Source organism: Sapajus apella, unplaced genomic scaffold (genome assembly GCF_009761245.1).
Source record: "Sapajus apella isolate SASKATOON/1434 unplaced genomic scaffold, GSC_monkey_1.0 scaffold31, whole genome shotgun sequence".
Classification (NCBI taxonomy): domain Eukaryota; kingdom Metazoa; phylum Chordata; class Mammalia; order Primates; family Cebidae; genus Sapajus; species Sapajus apella.
This window is the reverse complement of record NW_022436971.1, coordinates 19,429,405-19,454,628: the sequence shown is the minus strand read 5'-3', so window position 1 is coordinate 19,454,628 and position 25,224 is coordinate 19,429,405. Positions and strand designations below refer to the sequence as shown.

Sequence of the window (25,224 nt, the reverse complement as noted above, 5' to 3'; positions counted from 1 at the left end):
TTTCCCTCATCCCTTGAACAAACATGATTTTAAAATTCTCCTCATTTTCTGTGCTTTGGAGTCTTCTCAGATCTGGACGAGGACAGCTCCTGAGCTGCACCGAGCAGTTCCGGAGCCCCGGCTCCCTTTCCCCGGGCCTACGCCCCTAAAGAGAGCCTTTTTCAGGACCATGGGAGCATGTTTTAAAAGGCTTTCTATTGAAGCGAGGCCGCCAGCCAGCCGTGCGTGTCTGCATTGTGGTGGTCCCAGAGACTTCTGGACAATCCCTTTGAAAGAATAGGGTTGGGAAGATTCTCAGGACAGAAGCGGCTAATTTCCATCCTTAGAGCTTTATCTCACAAAGGATACTCGATAGAAAGAAAAAAATGGAGTCTGTGGAAGCTTTGCTCCTATTTCCAAATGGGTTGACTCTGGATGGAGAGGAATATTTTCACATTTTTCCCAATAGGGGAAAGCTTTTAGTGACAAAAACCCTCAAAGGAGAATGAACGTTACACATCACACGTGTATGTTTAAGGGTAGAATTAAATGGTAAAAAACCTAGTGAGTACAAGCACACAATGGGCATTCGGTACAGGTTAAATCAATAACCAAGAAAAGCTCACAGTTGTTACTGCTGTCTAAAAGAGTGGTGATTATTAACAGATGCAAATGTACACCCCCTTTGTCATCACAACAATGTGAAAGTCTTATCTCTGATCATTACCATGGGGACACTTAAATATTTAGTCCTGGGGACAACATGGTTTGTGGACAGGACGTCCTGTGTGTTTATGTGCACATGTAAGATGCACCCTGGGCCCCAGGACTGCAAAGCCTCTGACTGTGTCATTTACATTCAGGAGTGGTCCTGATCAACGTGGCCCCATAGAATAGTAGACGGAATTTCAGATAGCACAGTTTTCGATAATAAACGCTTTCCACTGACTCTGTTTATATGTGGAAATTGGAAGTGCTGAGTGAAAAAAATAATGAAAATAAAGACAGGAAGCATCTTTACAACAAACACTTTTTCCTCTCTGCAAATCAGATTATTCCCTTGCGCACCCTGCAACCCCCATCTATGTTGTCAAACTCAATGGACGGTTGAACGAACAGCCTGAGAATCACCAGTGTGAGAGTGTGCGTGTACATGCTGTGTAACTCAAATTGGGCTGGCCACCACGGCTGTGTATAACCACCCCGGGAAGAGCCCCTCCCTCCTCAGCGTTTCTGTGGAAAACGTGCTGAGTGGGACCCAGCTTCAGAAATCACATTTGGGCTGAGAGAATGGTTTAACCCTTGTCATGAGGGGTCTTCACTCCAGAACACTTGCCAGCTCTGCTTGTCCATTTCCCATTCTTTACAGTTTTTCCTATCACTCCTTAGACTAAAAAAGAAAAATCTATAGGAATGATTCGGTGGAGTTTCTCTTTTGTTCATAAATAAACCTCATCCCTGGCTGAGCTCTTTCACACCAGGGAAATTGCTACCACCGGCTTGGAAGCCAGGCAGATCTGGGCATTCCTCCTCATTTCCTTATTTGCTTTGTGCATGATCTTTTCCCAGCTTCTCTCCTATTTTACTCTTCTTAGTGAGAGCTTCTTTAGCTGCAGAACAGGGGCAATAATGCTTGCCTTGCAGGGTTATAGTAGAGAATGCTGTTTATGCAGAAAAAAGAAAATACATAGCATACAATAGGAGCTTAATACATAGGAGCTATAAACAGACTTTTGTGTGTATATCAATGTATTTCATGCCCTTAATATTTATTTAAAGCAAGTATACTCTCTTGAACTAAGCATAAAAAGTCATTAAATGCCAGAGATGTGCTTATTTGAAAGGTTTGCAAAGCTTTGCAATTGATTTAAAATAAGGAGATGATATAACAGGGTCTTAGATCTGCCACTAATTAGTCACGCAAACTTAGATTATGTCACTTCCCTGGGTCTCAGTCATAAATAGTTGCTTAACAAAGGTGTATATATATATATATTTTGCTGTCATAAAGAATCCAAAATTAGGCAGTGAAATATGGAAGCTACATGGGTAGGGCCTTCTGTGACGTTCAGGTCCTGGAAGGAAGTGTGAGTTGGCACCTTCACCTCCCTCCCCACCAGCGCCCTCCGGAAACACTGCTCTCGGGAGTCAGGGGCGCTTTTCCTATTTCTCCTTCACTTGGTTGAGAGGCCAGCCTGGCAGGAGTCATCCTGTTCTTGGAGGCAATGTGGACCTGACCCAGGCTCTAGCACCGGGTGTGACTGCAGCCTTTCTCCCTCCGGGTGGCTCCGAGTCCCTTGGATTCCCAGTCGGGACTGAGGAGGGCCCACTCTTCCTTACCACCAGGCCTAGGAGCTGGTGAGAACATCCCCCCATTTCAGGCACTGGGAATCAGCATTCTTTGGCATATGCCTGGATTTGCCGCAAATTCATCCTGCAAAGTCTCTCCTCTCCTGACCCCAAATGTTCCTGTCCTGACACCCAGAGGGCAGGTCCAGGGCCTCTGGGGGTCCTTCCAGTGCTCCCCTGTCATCTTTTGAATCAGAGCTCATGAGGCCACCCACATAGGTGGGCTGGAGAGGAGTGACAAGAAGCTCCCCGTCGGACAGAAGTGAGCAAAGGCACAGAGGCCCACAGAGACTCCGCACAACCGAAAAGACCAACTTCCGCATTTGCAGGGGACGTGGAAATGCAATACCCCGAGGGACAAAGGGAAGCCTCATCTCTGCAAGCTGGGAGGAAAAACAGGCAGTGTAGACAGCAGAGGCAGGACCAGAGCTGACCAGAAGGCTGGGTCCCAGCAACAATTAGAGACAGGCAGCAGCTGAGGCCCCTTCCCCAAGAGCCAGTTCAATTGCAGTGGCCACAGAAGGCTCCATTGGCCCAGCAGCCAGCTCGGCAGAGCCATTTGTCCACAAGGAAAATAATAGCCCCAGCCTCATTGCTTTGGGCTGCAGGGAGGACAATGACCCACCATGAAAAGAGTTAAAAAGATTCTGGGGAAGGGGAAAGGCAGGCCCACACGGTGGCAATTCAAGATCTTTTGGATGCCGTGAGCGTGTTCTTTAATTAAGCCCCTCTTCTTCAGCTCATCCTGCAGAAATGCACCTGCTTCCCATCTGCCATCCCAAACGGCGAGCACCAGAATGACTTCACACTGTTACTTTCAGAGTTCCGCTGTGGCCCACAGTGATTTTTCAAGAAAGGCAGCCACAGACTCGCTCGCTCTTTCTCTTTCTCCCTTGCTCTGAAAGATTCTATAAAAAACACATTAAAAAGTGTGCGAGCCAAGCAATTTCATTTATCAAAGGGAGAAGGTCATACATAGCATTCATTCTAGGAACATCAGGCATACGGCCAGCCCTGGACACAAGGCGTGAAGACCAGAGGCCCCTTTAGTGACCTCAACTCTATTTTATCGCCCAAACTGCATCTGTGCCTGAGAGCTGGGACACACAATATTTCCCTCTACCAAAATAATTGTATTTTCTGGGGCAGCATGTAACAAACAATGAAGGGTGGTGACGTGGGCTTATGTTATTTGCCGAACAACCCAGTTCTGTTTGGTGTGCCTGCGGTGGTTGTTATTTTAGGGGGTTCAGCGCGTATTCCGTTCTGCCAGTTGGTCCCATTCACATGGGCCTGCAGCAGGCGCGAGCCCGTGCCCTGTCATCTGCCACCTTGGAAATCATGTTATTGCCAGAACTGTGTTGGGGCCTTGCTTGAGGGCCTGTCCCCTACCCTCTTCACAGATGTTCCTGCGCCTTCCAGGAGGGGACTGAACGTGCTGTTTCCCTCTCCTTCCTGGGCCTGCTGTCTCCAAAACTAAAGGAGGCTGCAGTGAAACCAACTTGGCCCAGGTTCCTCTGGCGCCCGAAGGGGCTCAAACTATCCAGACTACAGTGGCTGATTCCCAGCGACCCATCCCTTTGTAGCCTTGTGCCCTGTTGAAGAAGTGGCCCATATTATGAACAGGAGAGCTAAGGCCATGAACAATTTGTGCAGGAGTACAAAGAAAGTGCAAGTACAGGTGGCTCACACCTGTAATCCCAGCACTTTGGGAGGCTAAGGCGTGGATCACTAGGTCAGGAGTTCGAGACTTGCCTGACCATTGTGGTGAAACCACATGTCCACTAAAAATACAAAAATAAACCAGGCATGGTGACAGGTGCCTGTAATCCCAGCTACTCAGGAGGCTGAGGCAGGAGAATTGCTTGAACCTGGGAGGCGGAGGTTGCGGTGAGCCAAGATCACGCCATTGTACTCCAGCCTGGGCAACAGAGCAGGACTCGGTCTCAACAACAACAACAACAAAAAAAAAAAAAAAAAAAGAAGGAAAAGAAAAAAGAAAGTGCAAGTCAGAGATCCTTGTCTCAGCTCCTTCTCTTGAAAAATGACTCCATGCCCTGAGATGCTGTAACTGGAACAGTGTGAAGTGGTTTCTCCCCAAAAAACTGACCCCTGATGGGTTCTCCCATTAGACACCTGCTCCTCCAAGCCTGCCCTTCTCTCTGCATCCGCTTCCCCTATGCCTCCCCTGCCCACCATGCAAGGCGTCTCCTTGTCACACACGTGATCTCTGGTCCTACCTTGCACTTGGCACTGCAGGCTGTGATCCCCTCTGCCTCTGTCTCCCCACATTGTCTCTGATGTCAGCTTTCCCTGTGCGCTCATCTTGCTTGCTCAGGAACTCAATGGATGCGCTTGTTCTCTGATAATTTGATTATTCCATTATCAGCCCAAAGCTCACTGGGTCTATAGGGCTGAGAGGTCATTTTTATTATATCATTTTAATTATTCAGATAAAAGACTCCCAGGCACAGATTTATCACCACTGCCTAAAGAAAACAGAGACACACATAATTCCACTTTGAAAATCCGTACTTAAAAGCAAAAATATGATTCAATTGAAGGTATTCAGAAAAAAAAATTGCACATTGAAAAAGCCTGATGGTTTTTAGCATTTCAAATAAATTGTATACAGTTATGGTCATTTTTTGACTATTTTCAGGACTGGGAGCTGATCGTTACCTCTCTTTTTCAGTAACAAAATGTGTCTATCATCTCCCAGAGTGTCAACTAATCTGGTGGCTGGAAACAAACCAACCAACAAAGAAACAAAAGAAGGTCTGTCAAGAAGAGCTGACTTTTCAAGTGGTTCCTTAAAACAGAGGTGATGGGTAGGTGGAGACAAAACCACCAAACACCCAGGCTGGACCTGTTTATCTCTGGGCAGCAATCTGTTCGATTTCATGACAAAACAAGGCTTGAAATCAGGGTTTCCATTTCACAAACTAAACAGGCACGTGTGCACACACACGTGCACACCATGCATGTCCCAGTGCACACACGCACAACCCATTTCGTAGGGTCCCGGCAGAATTCTCTCCGCAGGAAAAGCGCTCATTCTTGCTGATTTGTGGCTTTCTCTGATTTGCCTCTGGTTGGGCCTCATGATGCAGGACCGGCGGAGGCGTCAGGTCAGAGCTGGAATATGTAAGCTCTTCCCATCCCTTCTCCATGCCCAGGGCTGAGCAGTGGTTAGAAGGGTAAGCGTGACACACCCAGAGACTCATCCCCTCTACGGCATTTTCTGTCTTGCCTCTTTCCACTGTGGACCTTTCTTCTTAGAGTAGCTTTTGATCAGGCTCACAGTTGTCCACTTCTTAGGACTGGCCATGTTTCACAATTCCTCCAATTGCCTTTCTTTTCCTGGATGTTCTCATTGACACCTGTATTAGAGTTTTCCAGAGAAACAGGATCAATAGCACATATGGGGATATACAAAAAGCTATTTATGATGAGGGATTGGCTCAAATAATGGTGGGGACAGAGAAGTCCCACAATCTGCCACCTGAGATCTAGAGGCCCAGCAAAGCTGGTGATGTGATTCCAGTCCAAGCCCAAAGGCCTGAGAACCAGGACCACTGACATGCAAGGACAGGAGAAGATGGATGTGTCAGGTCGAGCAGAGAGGAAACTCACCCTTCCTCTGCCTTTTTGTTCTATTCAAACCCTTAGCAGATTGCACGGTGCAATTGCCCACACTGGTGAGGGCGATCTTTGCTCAGCTTACTGAATCAATGCCAGTCTCTTCCAGAAGCACCTTCAAGATATGCTCAGTAGGAAAGTTTCCCCAGGTATCTGGGCATCCCTAAGCCCAGACACATCAACTGAACCATCATAACACCTAAGACTTTAACTTCCAATTGTATGCTGGTGTTTATGAAACGCTGACAGGCAGCTCATCCCTCTCTGTTGAACCCTGCATGGGTTCAAAGCCTGCTGGTCAGCTCTGTCCCATTCTGCAGGCACCACAACCTCCAACCATCCAAATAAAGTAAGTGTCCTTGCTTGCTCTACTTCTGACCTGTCCTTCACAATCTGCTTCTTCTCCAAATTAACTATGTGTAATCTGTGACATTCTCATCATTAGCCCAAGGTAGAAATCCAATACACACACACACACACACACACACACACACACACACACACACACACACACAATCCCTATATCCCCTTAATTTGTTTTCCGAATCCTGCTGCTTCTGCTGCTGAAACATTACTGGAAACCCCCTTTCCTCTCATGCCCACTACCATTGCCCAAGTTTAGGTACTCATCAATTCTTGGCAGTGTGATTTCTAATGCACCTAATGGGTTTCTTATATCCAGGTCCCCCCTTAGTCTCCCATCTGTCTTCCGCTCTGACCCTAGACTGGTTTTTCACATATAAAGCTCTGTTTTTCAGCACTTATAGAATAGGCTTCTCAGCACAGCACTCGAGACTTTGCAAATGTGCTTTCAACCACTCCATGCACCTGTGCAGACTCCCAGTCTCCACTCCCCTCTCTTCAACACCTGTGCCCCATCACCAAGAGGCTGCCCTCAGCCCTTTTCAACTTTTCTTCACACATTCCTAGTGTGTCCCTCCACTAGGAATGCCTTTCCTCTCCCGAGCTTGGCAAAGTACACTTTCTCTTGTAATGCTGTGTGCTGTATACCATAGTTTATATGCCCCAGGCTCCAGGAAGTTAGGTCTTGTGAGTGCAAGTGAGGGGCTTGTCACGAGCTTGTCACCTGCCTCAAACTCGGGATGTCTGACCCTTTCTCATGTGTAGCTTGGGGCAGGATCAGGATAAAACGAGGCGGGTGGACAGTGCTGAACATGGAGATGGTTCTGGGAAGCCTCTGTGTGATTAATATCACAAGGCCTCGGGTGAAGACCCCGGCAGCCTCTCCTCCCTCGGCTGGTCTCAGCCCGGGGAGATGGCGTCCTTGCCATCCTAACTACCACACTGTGTTCCTGTTTGCTACAAGGACACAATCAGCATCGTTACCCCATTCTCCTGAAAGCCCTTTCCATCGGTTTTCTTATTCAAGGCAATGGTTTTTAATCCCCATTACACAAATGAGGAGACAAAGATTCAGACAGAGCAGGCAATTTTTCAAGGCGGCGGTTCACCCTCTGATTCCCTGGACTAGAGTCATCCTGTGGAAGCTCTGCCTCCCTCCTCTGGTCTCTCTCCCTTCTCCCGTCCTCTTTCCTCAAACATGTGTCACCTCTGTCTTATTCTCTGCCCACTCACCCCACCATCCTTTCTTGGCTCACATCTGAGGTACTCCAGGCTATCAGATTAGGTAGAAATTCAAAGATATGAGAAAATGGCAAGCATGGGAACACAATTTTGGCCAAGATGAGTGGCAGCATCAGAAGGAATCCCCACCCATGAGTCCCTCCATGCCTCGTCAAGCTGCATCTGTCCATAGAAGAACAGCCTCACTCTGACCTCCTGTGTCTTCCACGTACTATTGATCTTATATTTGTTTTCTGCAACTTGAACAAAATAATGGGGTTGATGTTCTCCAGAGGATTTGACTACACTCATATAAAGTCTCTAATTAAAGTGAGCATGCAACGTTTATCAAACTTCAGTGGAAAAGGATTTCCTGGAAGACCTTTGGAAAGGCGTATCCATTCTCATCTTTAGTCATGCTGCCTGGGTAGTTCTGCGCAGGAGTCCCAGAGTGTCAGGGGATTCCTGATGGAGGCCAACAGGAGTCTCATTTTGAAAGTCACTGGCGAAAGAAGAATTGACTTTGAATTTAGACAACCTTGGTTCAGACCTTACCTTTGCCTTTGCAAATACTAGAATTTTGAAAGACTTGCACATTTTTATTCAACTTTTCATTTCATTTTGAAAATAAAAGCTTCTCTTTTCATTTTATTTTGACTTTCATTTTTTTCTCTTAGAAAACAAAACAAAACGAAACCTACCTCAAGGCATTATTGCCAGAATAAAATAAAATCAATTAGATTAATCCATTAAATTATGAAATAAAAGTAGCCATCCTATGTGGCTTTTCATATAAATAGAAAAAAATGGTTTTTTTTAACATCAGAATGAATATTTTATAAAAGTATAATTACTCATAAAGGAAAATATAATCCATTAAGAAAGTGGTTGTTTTATTTAGTTTGAGAATTACATGCTATTAATGTGTTTGTATCATTAGAAATTCTGCAGAGATCCCTGCAGAAAATAATTATAACCATTTCCCTTTATTTCAACTTTGACTGTGTTAGCAGGTCTCCTGAAGGTACTGCCTCTGACACCTCCTGGAAATCCTGTGTGCATGACAACAAGCATTATTTGAATGCTTGGCTGAGTTCAGGAGAGTGAAGAGCTGAGTATTGGGAGATACCGGGAAGCCCGATTTGTGCACCGAGGGATTGGGGGCAATCGCCACAGGAGACAGAAGTTGAGTCCTTGAATCCTTGGGTCAGAAATCAGAACTTACACCCATCTTCTTCTCTACCTATCCAACTAAGCCTGGCCCTGGCTGAGCTAAACCCTCACTGAAAAGTATGCAAGAAAAAACCTGCCTACTGCCTCAGGGGGCTAGAGCGAATTCCAGGCTGTGTCTACCTGGGGTGAGTGCGCATTACCTAAAACACAGGTGGTGGGAACTTCCTTGAACTGTAACCAGGGACCTAACTCCTAAAGGACGAAGGGCTGTGACGGAGAAGATCAAGCCTGGGAAGCCTGGCGCCCCTGGTGGAAACACACGCACACCACTCTGGGAAAACGAGCTGCCGCGCGTCCCCAGTCCCCAAATTCGTATGGAACAAGTATGCTTAAAATGCTTAAAGACATTTTAAAACGGAAATATTGTTATTAGAAAAGACAAAGGATGCTTCAAAAATACAAGATAGATTCTGGAAAAAAATAAATGGAACCTGTTAAAAATGTATCGTTGAAATTGGGGTAATTCAAATGAGAGGAGCAGCATATATGAAGCTCATGAAAAGAGAAATAATGTGTGGTAGAAGAGATTTGAATAATTTATCCCATATCAAGCAAAAAAAGATGAAGGTGTTTCTACAGGTAAACCTCATATTACCTGTTAGAAATAACCTATCGCTAATTAGAGAACCAAATAAAGAAAACAGGAAAAAAAATAAAAGTTGAAGACGGGCAGTATTCACAGAAATAATAAATATTTTTCCCACGACTTACGAAAAGAATGGAGTCTGGAGAATCAGGAATCTCAGTAAGTCCTAAGAAAAATAAATGAGTACATACCCAAACTCATTACAGTGAAATTGCATGCTACCCCAAACAAGACATGATTAAAACACACACACACACACACACACACACACACACACACACACACACACTGAGAGAAAGCAGACCCCCAATAAAGGAAAACCAATTAGTCTGATAGTAGACGTCTCAACAGTCATCAGGGAGGCTGGGTTTACTGTGACTGCCTAAATTAAAGTCCATTCCCAAGGACATCCCAAATGGCCAAATAACCATCCCTGCTTGTTTATAGAGTGCAAACGTTGATGGGATTTGCAGTGGATCGCCCCTCTACCTCCATCTCATTGAGCTCTGAGGCAAATGGATTCCCCTATCATAAAGTAGGAATGAGCATCTGAAAGAAACCGTTCCTGATTCCTTGTAAAAGTTCATTCATCAGGAGGAAGGGGAGTCTTCCCAGCCTTCATCACCTGTGGACGGCAATGTCCTCGCTGTGAAAGACACTGAGAAGTAAGAAGTTGCTCATGGAGCCCATAAGATTAAAGACAATATTGAAGCTGACTTCTTGGCTGCCTGCCTGTCTCCTCTTTCTGCAGGAGAAGTAAAGGAGTCTTTTAAGGACAAAGATGACAGTCTTTGGGCCTGGCAGTGTCCTTATCTAGAGACATACAGAATAATAGAAGATACTTAGAAGGAAAGTGAATTGATATCTTTATTTCCCCCCAAAAGTCTGTTCCTTTCTAGCCTGTTGCTCCCAAGAATGAGCCAGGAAGGGTGTGGCCCACAGCAACAGAGAGTAGATTCTCATCTGAGAACAAAGTATCTTGATGAAGACTTTAAAAGAAAGATGGATTTTCTTGACCTCCGTAGTCAGACTTAGTTTTGAAAGTCAGACTTTGAAGAGAGAGAAGAGATTTAGAATTTTTAAATCATCCCTTCTGAATGATAACGCTTTAAGCCCTGTCAATTTATTTTTATTTTTTATTTATTTATTTTTGAGATGGAGTTTCACTCTTGTTGCCCAGGCTGGAGTGCAATGATGTGATCTCGGCTCACAGCAACCTCTACCTCCCAGGTTCAAGGGATTCTCCTGCCCCAACTTCCTGAGTACCTGGGATTACAGACATGTGCCGCCATGCCTGGCTACTTCTGTATTTTTAGTAGAGATGGTGTTTCTCCGTGTTGGTCAGGCTGGTCTCGAATTTCAGACCTCAGGTGATCCGCCTGCCTCGGCCTCTCAAAGTTCTGGGATTACAGGTATGAGCCACTGCACCCAGCTGGGCCATATCAGTTCAATTATGATCATAGTGTTAGTGCTTTCCACAGAAAGTCTCCTGAGAGTAGAGAGAGGGATAGAATGGGAGAGGTTGAGGCTGAGGTCTGCTAGGGCCTTGGACTTGTCCTGGCAAAGTGGAGACTGCAGAAGAGAAGGAGAGGAGGTGTAAGGTGCTAGGTGTGGATGGTGGAGAAAAGCCAGGTGGGCTGGTATCCCGTAGCTCTTTTCATAGCTACTTGATTGTATCATTGCTTTAACATCATTTTGTCCCTGGGCGCGGTGGCGCGTGCTTGTAGTCCCAGCTACTCGGGAGGCTGAGGCTGGAGGATCGCTGGAGCCCAGGAGTTCTGGGGCTGTAGTGTGCTATGCTGATCGGGTGTCCGCACTAAGGTCAGCATCAGTATGGTGACCTCCTAGGAGCGAGGGACCACCAGGTTGCCTAAGGAGGGGTGAACCGGCCCAAGTCGGAAACGGAGCAGGTCAAAACTCCCGTGCTGATGAGTAGTGGGATCGCGCCTGTTAATAGCCACTGCACTCCAGCCTGGGCAACATAGCAAGACTCCGTTTCTTAAAAAAAAAACAACAAAAAACAAAAAAAACATCGCTTTCTCAGAGAGAACTGCTGTGATCATCCGACACTACATAGTACCCTTCGTCCCTCTCCACAGCCCTATTTTGTGAGGCTTTCTTTGCCCTGATGCTTACGTCATACGCCTATATGCTGACAGGGTTGATGTCAGCTCTCTCCCTGGAGCACTTCTCTGTTCTCTCTGGATGCAGCTGACCATAATGTTTATTCAATCTGTGACTGGGAAGGAAGCTAAGATTCAAAGGTGCTCTTCTCCGCTTGCCTCCGAGACTGGGGCAGGAGAATGCTTTGTGGAGTGTGCTTTATGCCATTCTGGTCAAATGGGCACAGTCAGCCAAAAGAGAGGCTCCCACATAGATCTCCCTGAAGAAGGCCATGATGTGAAGGTGGCAAAGTATAAGAAAGTCAACAAATCTGGTCAACTGAGCTGGACAGAGATCAGCTCTGCACTCCCGAGGCCATGGGAACCTGGCCCTGAGTCTGTGGAGCATCAATGTTCTGCTATACTCTGAGCCCCACCCTAGTTAGAAACATCATTATGTGGAAAGAAATTCCCAATGGTTCCTGAATATCCTTCTCCTCCTTTAACAAATAAAGACATATGCATTTTGCATTAATACTGTGGAATAAATAACGAATTATAAATGGAATAGAAATTATAATATAGTGATGTGATGTCTGCACAGATGTTTATGGTCCCTGGAGTAAGTCCCTTTAGAAACACACGTTATTTTCTCTGTTTAAAGATATTCACAATTCTTTGTTAATCCAGCTTGCCATACTCATCGAGGGACACAGGGAGGGAAAATGTATTTGGAATTCTATGGGCTCCATTCTTCCATTGCTTTTCAATTAGAGACACCATTCGTCTTGTGTGTTTTATCTCTTGCAACATTCTCCCATGTGCTGCTGGAAGATAACACTCTTTTCAGGTCTCCGAAGTTGCTGGGTTTTACTGTGTGTGTCCTAACACCCACAGGTGTATGTAATCTCACTGTAACAGAATGTTGTCATGCCTTGTTGACTAATTATGCACCCTCGCTCCAAATCTCAGCAGCCGAAAGTTCAAGTGTTAAATGGTGGGATACTGAATCCAGGAGGCAGTGAATTGAGGAGGCGACTTGGGCCCTGGCTGGGTTTTTACTTCTTGTTCTTCTGTTATATTATTTTGTCTCTGTCTTGCCAGGTGCTTCCTGGTTGAAGATGCCAGTAGGCTCGACACAGAGCCAAATATATTGCCCAAATGTGAGATCAGAAACTAGATCATATTTGATAAAAGACAGCAATTTATTTTATCTTGGTGTTACATCAGGAAAGTATGAAATAATATAATCAATTCATTTGGTTACTCACATAACCAATACTGAGTGTCTGCTGTGTGCCAGACACAGGAAAAAATACCAGGGCTAAATTGATCCATTAATACACAATCCAGTTGGGGAGAAAGACAAGTAGCAGATGATTGCAGGACAGCGTAGTGAGAATTGGAAGAGACTTGTTTATGAGTCTTGGAAGTGGGAGTTGAATTCTGAGAAGGTGACATTTGAGCAGTGTAAGGACCTGTTGGATGAATAGTGGAAATGGAAGCAGGAGAAAAACAGAATTTAGAAGATTGTAAAGGACTTCCCATTCTACAGCAAAACCTTGGGCTTTTACTCAAGGACTTGAGGAGTTATTGAAGATTTCAACTGAGATGCTTCGAGAGGAAACTTGAGACCAAGCTGGTGCCCCTCGATTGCTGTGTGAAAGGATGGACTCAATGGGAGGAAAGAATCAGACAAGTTGAGAGGACTCTAAAGAAAAAGAAAAGAGATGCTGACAGACTGGGCTAAAACAGTGATGACAGATTCTCAAGTTGTGGAAGAAGCACAGGAATGGGGCTGAGCAGGTCACTGGAGTAAGGAGAGCTGGAGTCTGCTTTGGCTACCTTGCGTGGACATGATGATGGTTGTTGAACCAAGGAATGCAGAAAAAAAGACACTGTTTAGAGATGCCATCATGATTTCAGTATGAGTCAATTTTAGTTTGAGGCACCCATGAGCCACTCAGGAGGAGTGGGCTGATTAACCACCCACCAGTGCCTGGAGGTCAAGAGGAAGGTCAGGGCTGGGATAAAAGTAAGTCGGAAACGTTCCAGGACAGTTAAAAACCCGGTACATATGCAGTGAGAGTAACAGTAGCAAGATATAACTGTACAATACTGGTCAATAATAAAATTTAAAGAAAACCAGGAAGGTAGACTTGGAGCAAGCATGCAGAGAGGTGTGAAAGATTCAGAAACAAGTAATGTCCCAAAAGTTAACATGGGAGGGAAAGGATATGTGATTTCCAGACACCGTAGAAAGTGTCTGTCCTACTAGCATACGACACTATTCCCTGGTCACCATGCGAGGCAGTAGATGTGTTAATTAGCTGGGTTGTGAGGATATTCCAAAATGTACACATATACCAAAACAACACATTGTGCACTTTAAATAAATAAACTTTCAATTTGTCAGTGATACACCAATGAAGCTAACAAAAAAATGGCAGCCAGGTGCAGTAGCTCAGGCCTGTAATGACAGCACTTTTGGAGGCTGAGAGGAGTGAATCTCTTGAGTCCAGGAGTTTGAGACCAGTCTGGGCATCATGGTAAACCCCATTTTTACAAAAAATGCAGAAACATTAAGCATGGTAGCACATGCCTGTGGTCCCAGCTACACGGGAGGCTAGAGTGGAATGATTACTTGAGCCCAGGAAGTCAAGGCTGCAGTGAGCTGTGATTACACCACTGCCCTCTAGCCTGGGTGACAGACTGAGACCCTGTCTTAAGAAAAATAAATAAATAAAAAGGGAAGAAGAATACTGAGGAATTGTCAGTGAATGTAGAGGGGAGAAAATGAAACAGAGAAGATGATTTCTAAGTTTTTCAGCCTTTTATCTTGAAGGAAGAGAGATTCTTCAATAGAAATGGGACTCTTGAAGAAGTAATGCTTCTCAGCATATAAAAATGCCTTTTTAAAAAATAGCGATTCCAATTTCCCAAAGAAGAAATAGTTTTAGAGTGTACCAGAAGACTACTATAAACTTTTTACCTAATATGTCTCTTTAAATTTTGTGTATTCACTTAGCAATGAACTTTGCACAGCCTTGATGTTAGTCCCTCAGTGAATTCTCATTCACTTTCACACCGCTGTACCACCAACGCGGTTGCCATTCCAATGCAAACCCAACTGTGGTGGTCCTACCTCACCTGTCAGGGGCAATTTCATAACAGAGAGCAGCAGTGAGGTCTCATATTACTAGTATTTCATTACTTTTACAAAAGAGACTAGAGTGCATTCATTAATATACTGTGAAATATTACCGTAAATAAGTAAAATTAAATTATACTTGTCAAAATAAATGAACACTGCACATACCATGATTTGGTGTCCCTAGTTCTTTTAATTACCTTTTTTTTCTTACTTGCTAATTTGTGAAATTTGCTAACTCACAATGGGCTCCCTTGTCATTAGTGAGAATGAGCCTGGTTTTGCTGGAATACAAAGGGCTTTGCACACCCTGCGTAGCATGGCTCCTGGCATTCTGTACCTGGAGCACCATGTTGATTAATTGATAGATGCTTTTTCTCTCATCAAGCTTGTTGAAGGTACATATTAATTATCACCTTTTGAAATTGGTGATTAGGAAATGCATGTTATCCAGTCAAATGGAAATACACCATTTTGCTTTAAAATAGGAAATGCCAGTGCAGAGTTATAATGGCTAAAATGGTTGCCTTATTTTTAGTGTTATGCCTTAATGTTTAATGCTGTGTGTTTTCTATGAATGCAAAGAACAGGCAACTGTGCTAGTTTCAAATCTGTTGCTCTGCTGAGCCCACATTAATGATCCATCACCTGGAAAAATACAGAAGTCATTTTGGCCTATGTGAAGCATGGTAAAGCTTTAAATCCAAGCAATATTTATTGGGTACCTACTTTTGGTATGTATGCACTCCCTTGCAATTGTATATAAACTATCTGATTAATCCTCACAATACTTCAGTGAGTTAGGCGGTTTGAGTTTCCTTTTATGAGTAAGGAGTCTCAAAGGAGCTAAATAGACTTACCAAGTTCATGCACCTGGTGAATGACAGAAACACACACCTTTCCATTATGTGTTTTACCTTCTCATGGTTTGCTATCAGCTTAGGTCAATCTGCCCGTAGATTGTATATTATTGTTAAGAAATACATGGATTTGGATGATAAACAAATAGGATACATGAAGAGAAAGACTGGGGAGGGGGTGTAGGAGAATCCTTAGCAGCAAGCATTGAGGAAAGGCTACACAGTTGTCTCATTTCTAATTTTTATTCTTTTTTGTTAGAAAAAGAAAGATGTTTAAGAAAACTGAGAAAAGTAAAATGACAAAAGAAATACCGGTCAGTGTTGCATCTGGGTATTTTACCTTTGAACGTTTTTCTCCAGGTACCAAAGATATTAAAACTCTTGTAAGGCCCTTGACAGGGCTCTGATCAGATAGAATTTTACACTCTTCCCAGAACGTTTGGCTGACACTCTGGAGCATTCTGTGAAAGAGAGAGGAAAGGAGCCTGCCTGACCCTCCAAGAGTAGTTCACACAGGTTTCCTCCTGCTTTTTCTCTGACATCTTGGTCCGTTGGGGTTGCTATAACAAAGTACTATAACTGGGTGGCTTAGGAACGGCCAGCATTTATTCTTACAGTCTGGAAGCTGAAAGTCTGAGACCCGGAACCAGCGTGGTCAAGTTCTGGTGAGGGCTCTCTTCCTGACTTGCAGATGGCCGCCTTCTGGCTGTGTTCTCACATGGTAAGGAGAGGGCAAAAGAGGTAATAAGCTCTGTTTTGACTCTTCTAAGGCCACTAATTCTATTCATGAGGGCTCTATCCTCATAACCTCATCTAATCCTAATTAGCTCTCAGTGGCCCTCCCTCCTAATACTGTCATATTGGTAGGGTAGGGTTTCAACATATGAATTTGGGAGGATACCAGCATTCAAACCATAACACCTCCCTTGGGCTATGCTCATAGGAAACCCAGAACTCTCACATAATGAGTGTTCACCCTGCTGCTATCAGGCTGGAGACGCCACATAGAGGTGGAGAAACTGAGGAGCCCAAGGTATTCCCAGTATTAGCACCAGCTCTGTGAGTCTGCAAACCTAAACACGCTGCAGTGCCCAGCCTTGAGCCAGCTCAGCTTCCTCCAGCAGAAGCAGAGAGATGCTGTCATCATGTAGATTCTCCCCAGTCAGATTTCTGAGAAAAATAAATAAATGTTGACCTTGCTTTAAGCCACTACATTTTAAGTGGTTTGTCACATAGTCACAGTAACTAGAATACACTCTTGTGATACTTTTGTATCAGACATCATAATTTAATGTATATATTATCTAAAAGAAAGGCTGTTCCTGATACATTTCTATGATGTTATTACAGTGTTCATATAACAAGAAAAAATTATGCTAGAACTGCTAATTTTTAAACTTCTAATACAATCATGGGATATGTTTTGCTGAGATGATCTTTAATTCACCCAAGGAAAAATTCTAGGAGTTAAGCCTGTTGATAACCTTCTGTTTAACCAATTATATATATTTTTATATAATACCTAATACTTCCCGATACTCAGAAATTGAATTTATTTGTTTGCCAATTAGTGATCTTCATACTAGGTAACACTTTTATCTTCCAAAAGGTACTGGATTGTTGTTTTCTCAAAGCATTTATATATCTGATGATATTGTAAAACAATTTAACTAACTACGATTCTTAGACCGCAAATTTCCTACATCAAAATTCTACAGCTGTGCTGCATAAACTTTTTACCACTTAGTGCTGAGGCGAAGTATAATTCTAGTATTGTCTGCCTTTGCAGGTGAGGCACAAACACGCACTGAATAAATGCATGTAAGATTTTTCTTTTATTAAAACACCAACAGAATCAGTTTGGGTATGGATCTGGTAAGCATTTTGGAGTCTCATCTTTACATATGCAGGTCTTTGTAAATCCAAGGATCTCCCAAACGGTGCTCAGCGTCACTAATTGCTCAGCGCAGTCCCCACACAGTACCTCTGTGCCTGTTTTTCTGTGCCCATTTTCTGTACCTAGGAACATCTCCCCTTTCATTTATCTTCCTGTGGCTCGTTTTCCTTCTCAGCAGTCAGGCCTCTACTGTCCCACACACGGTGATCCTGACCACGTGATCTAAAGAGAGTTTCCAGAGTCTCCCTTAACGCTTTCCCTTGTTTTCTTTACTTTAAAGCATTTGTCACTCTCACAATATCCTATTTCTTCACTTGTTTGCTTGTTTATGATGCTTCTTCTCCTACTAGAACTTAAACCCCATGACAGCAAGATACTTTTGTGTTGCTCATTAAGTTCTTCCCTACAGCCTAGCACCATGCCTGGAAGAGAGCAGTTGCCTCACGTATATTTGTCAAATGGATGGATGAATGAAGAAATGAATGGATGGATAGTTGACAACCTGCACAGAAATGCCAGACATTTTTTGATTGGGATTTTGGATGCCTGCTGGCCGTCAGCAATCCCTACGCTCTCATGTTGTTTAGCTCTTGGTTCTTTTCTTCCTATAATCCAGACCACATGAGCTTGATCCACCGCGACTCACCTTTCAGCCATAGCAATCGTGCTCTGCTCCGTCTTCAAGTGTGTTTTTAATCTTCTACTACGTTTTTAAAGTTTTTCTGCCATCCTTCTCACCCCTTTTTAAAAATTTATCCAGGCTGTAGTATGAAATCTCCAGTAGCCCTCGGCACACACAGACGCTTCCTTTTCTGTGTATTGTTTTCCGTCTGCAAGTTGTAGTGTTCAGTTGGTTACATCAAGAGAAGTATTTGGTTGGGACCGTTACAAAAGCAGCATCTCAAAGCAGCACCAAAGAGAAAATGACACTGTTTCCTGAATGTTCATGCCCAGAATTTCTCTACTACAGGGAAAATGAGGCGGGGGAGGGGCCTTCTTATCTATTTTCAGACAGGCAACACACAAATGCATGCAAAATATAATCCTTTTAGTTCCACTGGCCTGGTAGTTGTTGTAAATGCCTCTTAAATTCCTAAATGATTTTTAAATTACATTACGTCCTTCAGTGGTGTAGGCTTTGATTTCTGAGGCTGTTAGCCAGATACAGGCTTTGACAAAAACCTCACGTTCTTTTGTCTTTATGTCTTTATTTAAATATATAAGAAAAGTGTCAAAGAGAAGAATTTTTCTCATTCTGTCTTCAAATAGGTAATATTTCACAAATTGAGGTATGCTCACAGAGAGTAACAGGTAATGCTTTTAAAACTGAAATATTTACCTACAATCCCAGCTATTGGGGAGGGGATCGGGCTGAGGCAGAAGAATCTCTTGAACCTGGGAGGTGGAGGTTGCAGTGAGCCAAGATTGTGCCATTGCACTCCAGCCTTGGCGACAGAGTGAGACTCTGTTTTTTAAAACAAACAAACAAAACAAAAACAAAAACAAAACAAAACAAAACGAAAAAACTGAAGCATTTGACTCAGAGTTCCAACAATTGTCTTAGCAGATGGAGTTTCAAGGTCATCAGATCTGTATTCATTGGTGGATAGAAGATGTCAATCATATTGCATTTGAATCAGAGCCTATCATTTTCAATACAGATAAACTGCAGGCCACTCTCTCTCTGTCTGGCTTTTAAATGTATACCTGGAAACTAGGCTTAATGTTTGGCCAAAAAGTGGGTATTTGCTCTTGATCTTAGAGTAAAGGCTCTCACTTCAACAGGACTTTTAGATACTCTCCAGAAAAGCCAAGCCTTATACTGATGCGAAGAAGAGAAGGAAGAGAAATGGAAAAGGGACAATAAAAATAGTTTCCTGCAAAGGGAAGAAAACAGGGCTTCTTAACTGCCAGTGCATGTCAGGCACTATCCTGAGTGCTTGGGTTGTGGTATCTCTTTAAATTTATTTGACTAATAATCAGCATATAGAAATTCAACATAGATTCTGCACCATTCTTTCAGTCCTTTAGGATGGTATTTCATTTGTATTTGTAATACCTTGAAAATTACTTAATCTGTCATTAAGTTGCTGAGGTATGTCTTTTAAAGTAATACTTACATAGGCCATGAACCAGAATGAATAAAAGGAAAAATCCCAAAATCTAGAACATTGTTTTAGAATTGACACCTACCCAACACTTTGTCCTGAGTTTACTTAGCATACAGAAAGGAGTTACATACACAATGTACATTTGAGAATTGAATTTTAGTTTATGAAACTGTAATGAGTAAACACAAAATGCCAAAAGCTCACTGCCTCCTCCATCCCACCACACCTGATAGAATCCAGAGGCAAATTTCTATGTTAATCTACTTATTTATATATTTTTTTATATTTATACATATCGTACATAGCATATCTAAGCTCATGTCTGTCTTAGGAGTTGGAATTTTAGCAGAGAGATTATCACCTTAAATCTGTGGAGGGATCAATCTTTTGGCCTTCCTGGGCCACATTAGGAGAAGAAAAATTGTCTTGGGCCAGACATAAAATGCACTAACTCTAATGATAGCAGGTGAGCTTTAAAACAAATACTGCATAATGTTTTAAGAATGTTTACAAATTCGTGTTGGGCTGCATTCAAGGCCATCCTGGGTTGCATGTGGTTTGCAGGCCACAGGTTGGACAAGCTTGCCTCAAGTAAAGTTTACAAATATTTGCAATTATGTTTAGTGCTACAAATTAGAAGTATATGCTAATACGTAGTTGATATGGTTTGGCTCTGTGTCCCTACCCAAATCTCACCTTGAATTTTAATAATCCTCATATGTCAAGGGCGGGGCGAGGTGGAGATAATTGAATCATGGGGGCAGTTTCCTCCATACTGTTCTCATGGTAGTGAATAAGTCTCAAGAGATCTGATGGCTTTATAAATGGGAATTCCCCTGCACAAATTCTCTTGCCTGCCACCATGTAAGACATGACTTTGCTCCTCTTTCATCTTCGGCCATGATTATGGGGCCTTCCCAGCCATGTGAAACTGTGAGTCAATTAAATCTCTTTCCTGTATAAATTACCCAGTCTTGGATATGTCTTTATTAGCAGCATGAGAATGGTCTATAGTAATGCTACAGTAAGATATAATAGAGTCTGAATGATACAAATTTCTGTGTCTAATACCTGAATACCTGAACTCTGTGTGCTTGGTCAATAAGCTGCCATCTGCCTCTTAGGTACTCCAGGAGTGAGCAAGGATACCTGCAAACTAGCACTGGCTGATGATGGCTTTCTTCTCTCTTGAAGAAGTAAATGCCCATTCTGATATGATGGCTTTTTTGACTAGCCAATAATCCCTGAAGTCTAGTTTCTTTCTATGGCTTTAAAAAAAAAAAAGATACATGAGACTCTTGGAATATAAGGAAAAAACTTATAAAATCCAATGATGACTCAACTGGTGTATTTTTCTCACACTCTAAAGAGTAATGAGGATGATCAGATGATGAATTCTGTGTACTGAGGAGAACATAGGTGCAAAAGCAAGATACTTGTAAGTGACTAAATTTTATGTTTCTCTATAACCAATGTGTTCCTGTCTGTTTCTACATTGGCCTTCATGTGATTTGGGGCCAGAGGCATTGGCCTGACTGTTGGAAGGCTTGAGCTGCTTACCCTGGTTCTATTACTTTATGTGTGAACACAGCAAAGTTTATGAGAATATTTTCCCAGATCCATTTTTCATTCATTTATCCACTCAGCAAGCTGTTTGGAGCTAATTGCTATGGAGGACAAGACATAGTGATTTTATCTTTAATGGTCATAAAATATAGATGTAAAATTGTATTGATTAAAAATAAGTATGTAATGAGAAACTTCTAAAGCTGGTCAAACTCAAAGACTTGGTCCCTAAAGGAGATTAACATAAGCCAACCCCTCTGGTGGTCAATTCTCAGTGCCAAGAAAGAAGTCTGTAGACAAACATACTGGGCCACAGCCAGGGCATGGTCAATTCCACCTGTAGGGCTCAGGAAAGCCTTCGTTACAAAGATGTAATCGAGACAATTTCTAAAGAGAAGTCAATGTTTTCAAGGCAAATAAGGGCCAGGGAAGCACACACTGTAAGCCTAAGAAGCCATACAGCTTGGCTCATTTGGGGAATGTAAGCATTTTGGAGTGGCTAGAAGAGAGGGAGTGAAAAGATTTTAAACATGAGATGATTGTAAACTACATCTATTAAACAGTTGTGTGTTAAGTTACGCTCTAAATAGTGAAATTGTAAACTCACTCACTTTGCCCGTCAAACCTAGAAAAAGACACTGTTGCTATTTGATATTTTAATGATGGAACCAGTGCTCATAGTTACATAAAGAGCTCAAGTTTACAGAGCTAGAAAGTGTAGAAATGGAAGTTCATCTCAGACAGCTTGTGTTCTTAACCATTATATATTCCAGAGAGAAAAGAGATCCCAGCAGTCTCGGATACAGGCTAAAGATTTGGGACTTTTCTGTAATGTTCAGCAAGCTTGATCAACCAACATGTGTTTTAGCAATTGCATTTGGAAGGGCAAATGAGAGAAGGTGGAAAGTTGACTTCAGAGAGAACAAGAGAGAATTTCACTGGTCAAGGCTAGAAAGAGTAACATTCTCCAAAAGGTGGGAGCAGCAAGACTGGAGAAGGGTCAGATAAGAAGGCTGTTAGCATGACAGATTTCATGAGCTTTGGAAACTGATTAAATGTGGCAGAGGAGTGAGAGGTTGGGGAGAAATCTAGGGTGAATACAGAGCAGATGAATATAAATTGTCTTCAAGTCGAGATTATATAAGCCAGTTGGTAAAACTAGAGTTCAAAATTACCATTAATATACTTCTTGCTGGCTCTGTCTACATGCATGCTGTAAAATCCAGTCTCTCCCATCCCATCGGAAGCCCTATGGCACATTGGAAGGAATCCCCTTGGATTGCATGGAGCATCTGCCATTCCCCTCTGGTTCTAGTTGGTTGATGACAGAAATGCCTCCCTTGCCATCTATGTTAGTTTGCTTGAGATGCTGTAACAAACAACCACAAACTGGGGGCTTAAGCTACAGAAAACGTATTTTCTCAGAAGTGTGGAGACTAAGAAGTTTGAGATCAAAGTGTTGGCAGGTGTGCTTCCTGCTGGGTGCTCTGAGGAAGCATCTGTTCCAGGATTCTCTCAGCGTCTGTTGTTTTGCTGGCCATCTTCGTGGCCCTAGGCTTCTAGATCTATGCCTATCTGTCTGTCTCCATATGTTCCACGTTTGTAAGGATTAGACCAGGGACCCACCGTACCCAAGCATGACCTCATCTTAACTGACTACATCGGCAATAACCCTCTTTTCAAATGATGTCACAAATAAGATGTGGGGTTTAGGACTTCAACATATGAATTTTTAGGGGACACAGTTTAATGGATAACACCATTCAATGCCAAAAGTAGCCTGTATGCTCACAATAAAGGAGAAGGCACTCCTATCAACAGCCCGTGGTTGAATAATCACCACTGTTGATGCCCACCTCACTCATGCCAAAACTGCCACACCCGGTGTTTTCTGCAGGAGACCATTTCCTGCATACCAAACCACAGGCACAATGTCATTCAGATTTCAAGGATTCAACCTCTCCAGGAGATCAAGCATTACCCATGGGGTCTGGACTGTAGAGAAACCTTGCTTGCTTCGATGGTTCTTACCCTGGCTTTCTGTGGAGGGAGTAGGCAGGGGAGAAGAAGGCATGCATAGCATTGGGGCCATCAGGGTGCCTTGGACAATATGGCTCAATTTCCTCTTTTTCTCTTCCAATAGTCTAATACGTTCTGTAGCAATACCACAGAAAGGTGAAGAAGGAGGCAGCCAAATGTAAGTGTGTGTATTTGGAAGGAATCCTTGGTGATTCTGAAATAACTTCCGTGGAGGGCCACTCTTCCTCACAATCGTTCCTCTGATCCATCCCTTTCAGTTCTGCTCCATAGCCTTGGCCCCTGGTCCCTGCTGTGGTCTCAGGGCTTGTGTCCCTCCATGACTCATGTTGGAACTGAATACCCAATGTGGTGCTATTGGGAGGTGGGGCATTTAGAAGGTGATTAGGTCATTAGGGCTCCACCATCATCAATGATATTAGTGTCCTTATAGTCAAGCCCTGAAAAAGCCCTTTTGCTTTTTCTCTAAGTGAGGACACATAGAAGGCACCATCTGTGAGGAACAGGTCCTCACCAGACACTGGACCTGCCAGCATCTTGATCTTGGACTTTCTGGCCTCCAGAGCTGTGAGCAATAAACTTCAGTTTTTTTTATAAATTGCCCAGAGTTTTTTTCCCCCAAATTTTTATTTTAAGTTCAAGAGTACATGTGTAGAATGCACAGTTTGTTACACAGGCAAAAATGTCCCATGGTGGTTTGCTGCACGATCAGATCATCCCATAAGCAAAGTATTAAGCCCAGCATCCCTTAACTATTCTTCCTGATGCTCTCCCTCCTCCCACCCCACACCCTCTGGCAGGGCCCAGTATGTATCGTTTCCCCCAAGGTGTCCACGTGTCCTCATCATTCGGCTCCCACTTATAAGTGAAAATGCGTGGTATTGTTATTTTGTTATCGCAGCCCAAATGGCTTAAGACATGCTACAGGTTTAGGTTCAACCGTTTAGGGATTTTTCTTTCAGGGACTTTTCTACACAGAGATGCACCATTTTTCAGACATAGGCAGACATATCTACATTTAATCATAAGGTTTCTTCCATCTTTAGTGTTTTAAGTTTCTCCTTTATTCCTTAAGTATTTTCTGAGCAAGTTGATTCACCCTGGTGAATATAGCGAATAGTCCAATAGCAATATGGACTATTTACCTATTAGAATATGAACTCTCCACATTTCATAGTTGATCATGTCCTATGGTGATTGGTTTATTCACAACACTTACGAAATATGTTTGCCACAGAAAGGAATAGATGTGAATTACACATGTCCATATCTCTGCTTGGCCCTATCCACATACTCATATCTCCACTTCCGTCAGTTCTCCACTTTGCAGCATACGGACCCCAAGGAAAACTAAATAGCTCTGCTTAGCTAGAACACTTATGTTCTTTTACCTAAACCACATCTGATGCAGAAACTGCTGCTTCTTATGTCATGTCACCATACAAGGTCACAGTGAGGACATTTTCAAAACCACAGGCTTTTCATTGTCTTTCTGAGAATTGCAAAGCCTGTTGAGTTTCATAAATGTTAATTTGAGTTAGAAGATAATAACATCAAATAATGAGTCACATTCATATTTCAAGCAAAAGCATCAAAGAATTTTGCAACTCCACGTAAAGCATTTGTTGTCTGATATCTCAGAACCAATTACAAGAGGAGCCATAGATTTGGGTCTCGATGCTGTAGGGTGTGGTCAGTATTTCAATTATTCTGTGGAGGATAATTCAGATATTGAGTGTAACAGTAGTGAGTTTTCTGATGGCGGATTTAGGCTAGGTGATGTTATGGCCCAGTGGTCAGGCAGATAGACAGTACCTAACTCATTACGGATATTTAATATTTGTTGAATAAATAAATGAATGGATGAAGCATCATGTGGGGATTAAAATTCATTGGCTTTAAACTGCCTTTTAACCCTGAGAGACTGAGTCTATGATTCTCTGGTTCTATATCTAGCCATATATAAAAGCAGTATTATTCTGTCTAAAATGTGTGTTTTATGTGAAATGCTGCATTGCTGCCATAGACCCACATTCTGACATTCTGAAAGAGGAAATTCTCTCTGAATGTTCAATGCTGATACGTATTGGCTGGCTGGCATCATTCACGCCATCTGTTAGAGTGGCA

General features: G+C 43.0%; 1 protein-coding gene across 10 annotated transcripts in view; it reads left to right on the top strand.

Annotated features, from left to right (window-relative positions):
- The window catches only part of LOC116562075, a 102,408-nt gene that overhangs the window by 64,650 nt on the left and 12,534 nt on the right, over positions 1–25,224 (top strand). For 7 of the 10 annotated variants that reach the window (XR_004273750.1, XR_004273748.1, XR_004273752.1 and 4 more), the window contains one exon: positions 5,024–6,341. Coding sequence is in view for 2 of the 10 variants with exons in the window: in XM_032294227.1 (XP_032150118.1) it covers positions 5,024–5,136 (113 nt within the window). In the remaining 8 variants the exon portion in view is untranslated. The other 3 variants (XR_004273747.1, XM_032294227.1, XM_032294228.1) reach the window with 3 other exon arrangements.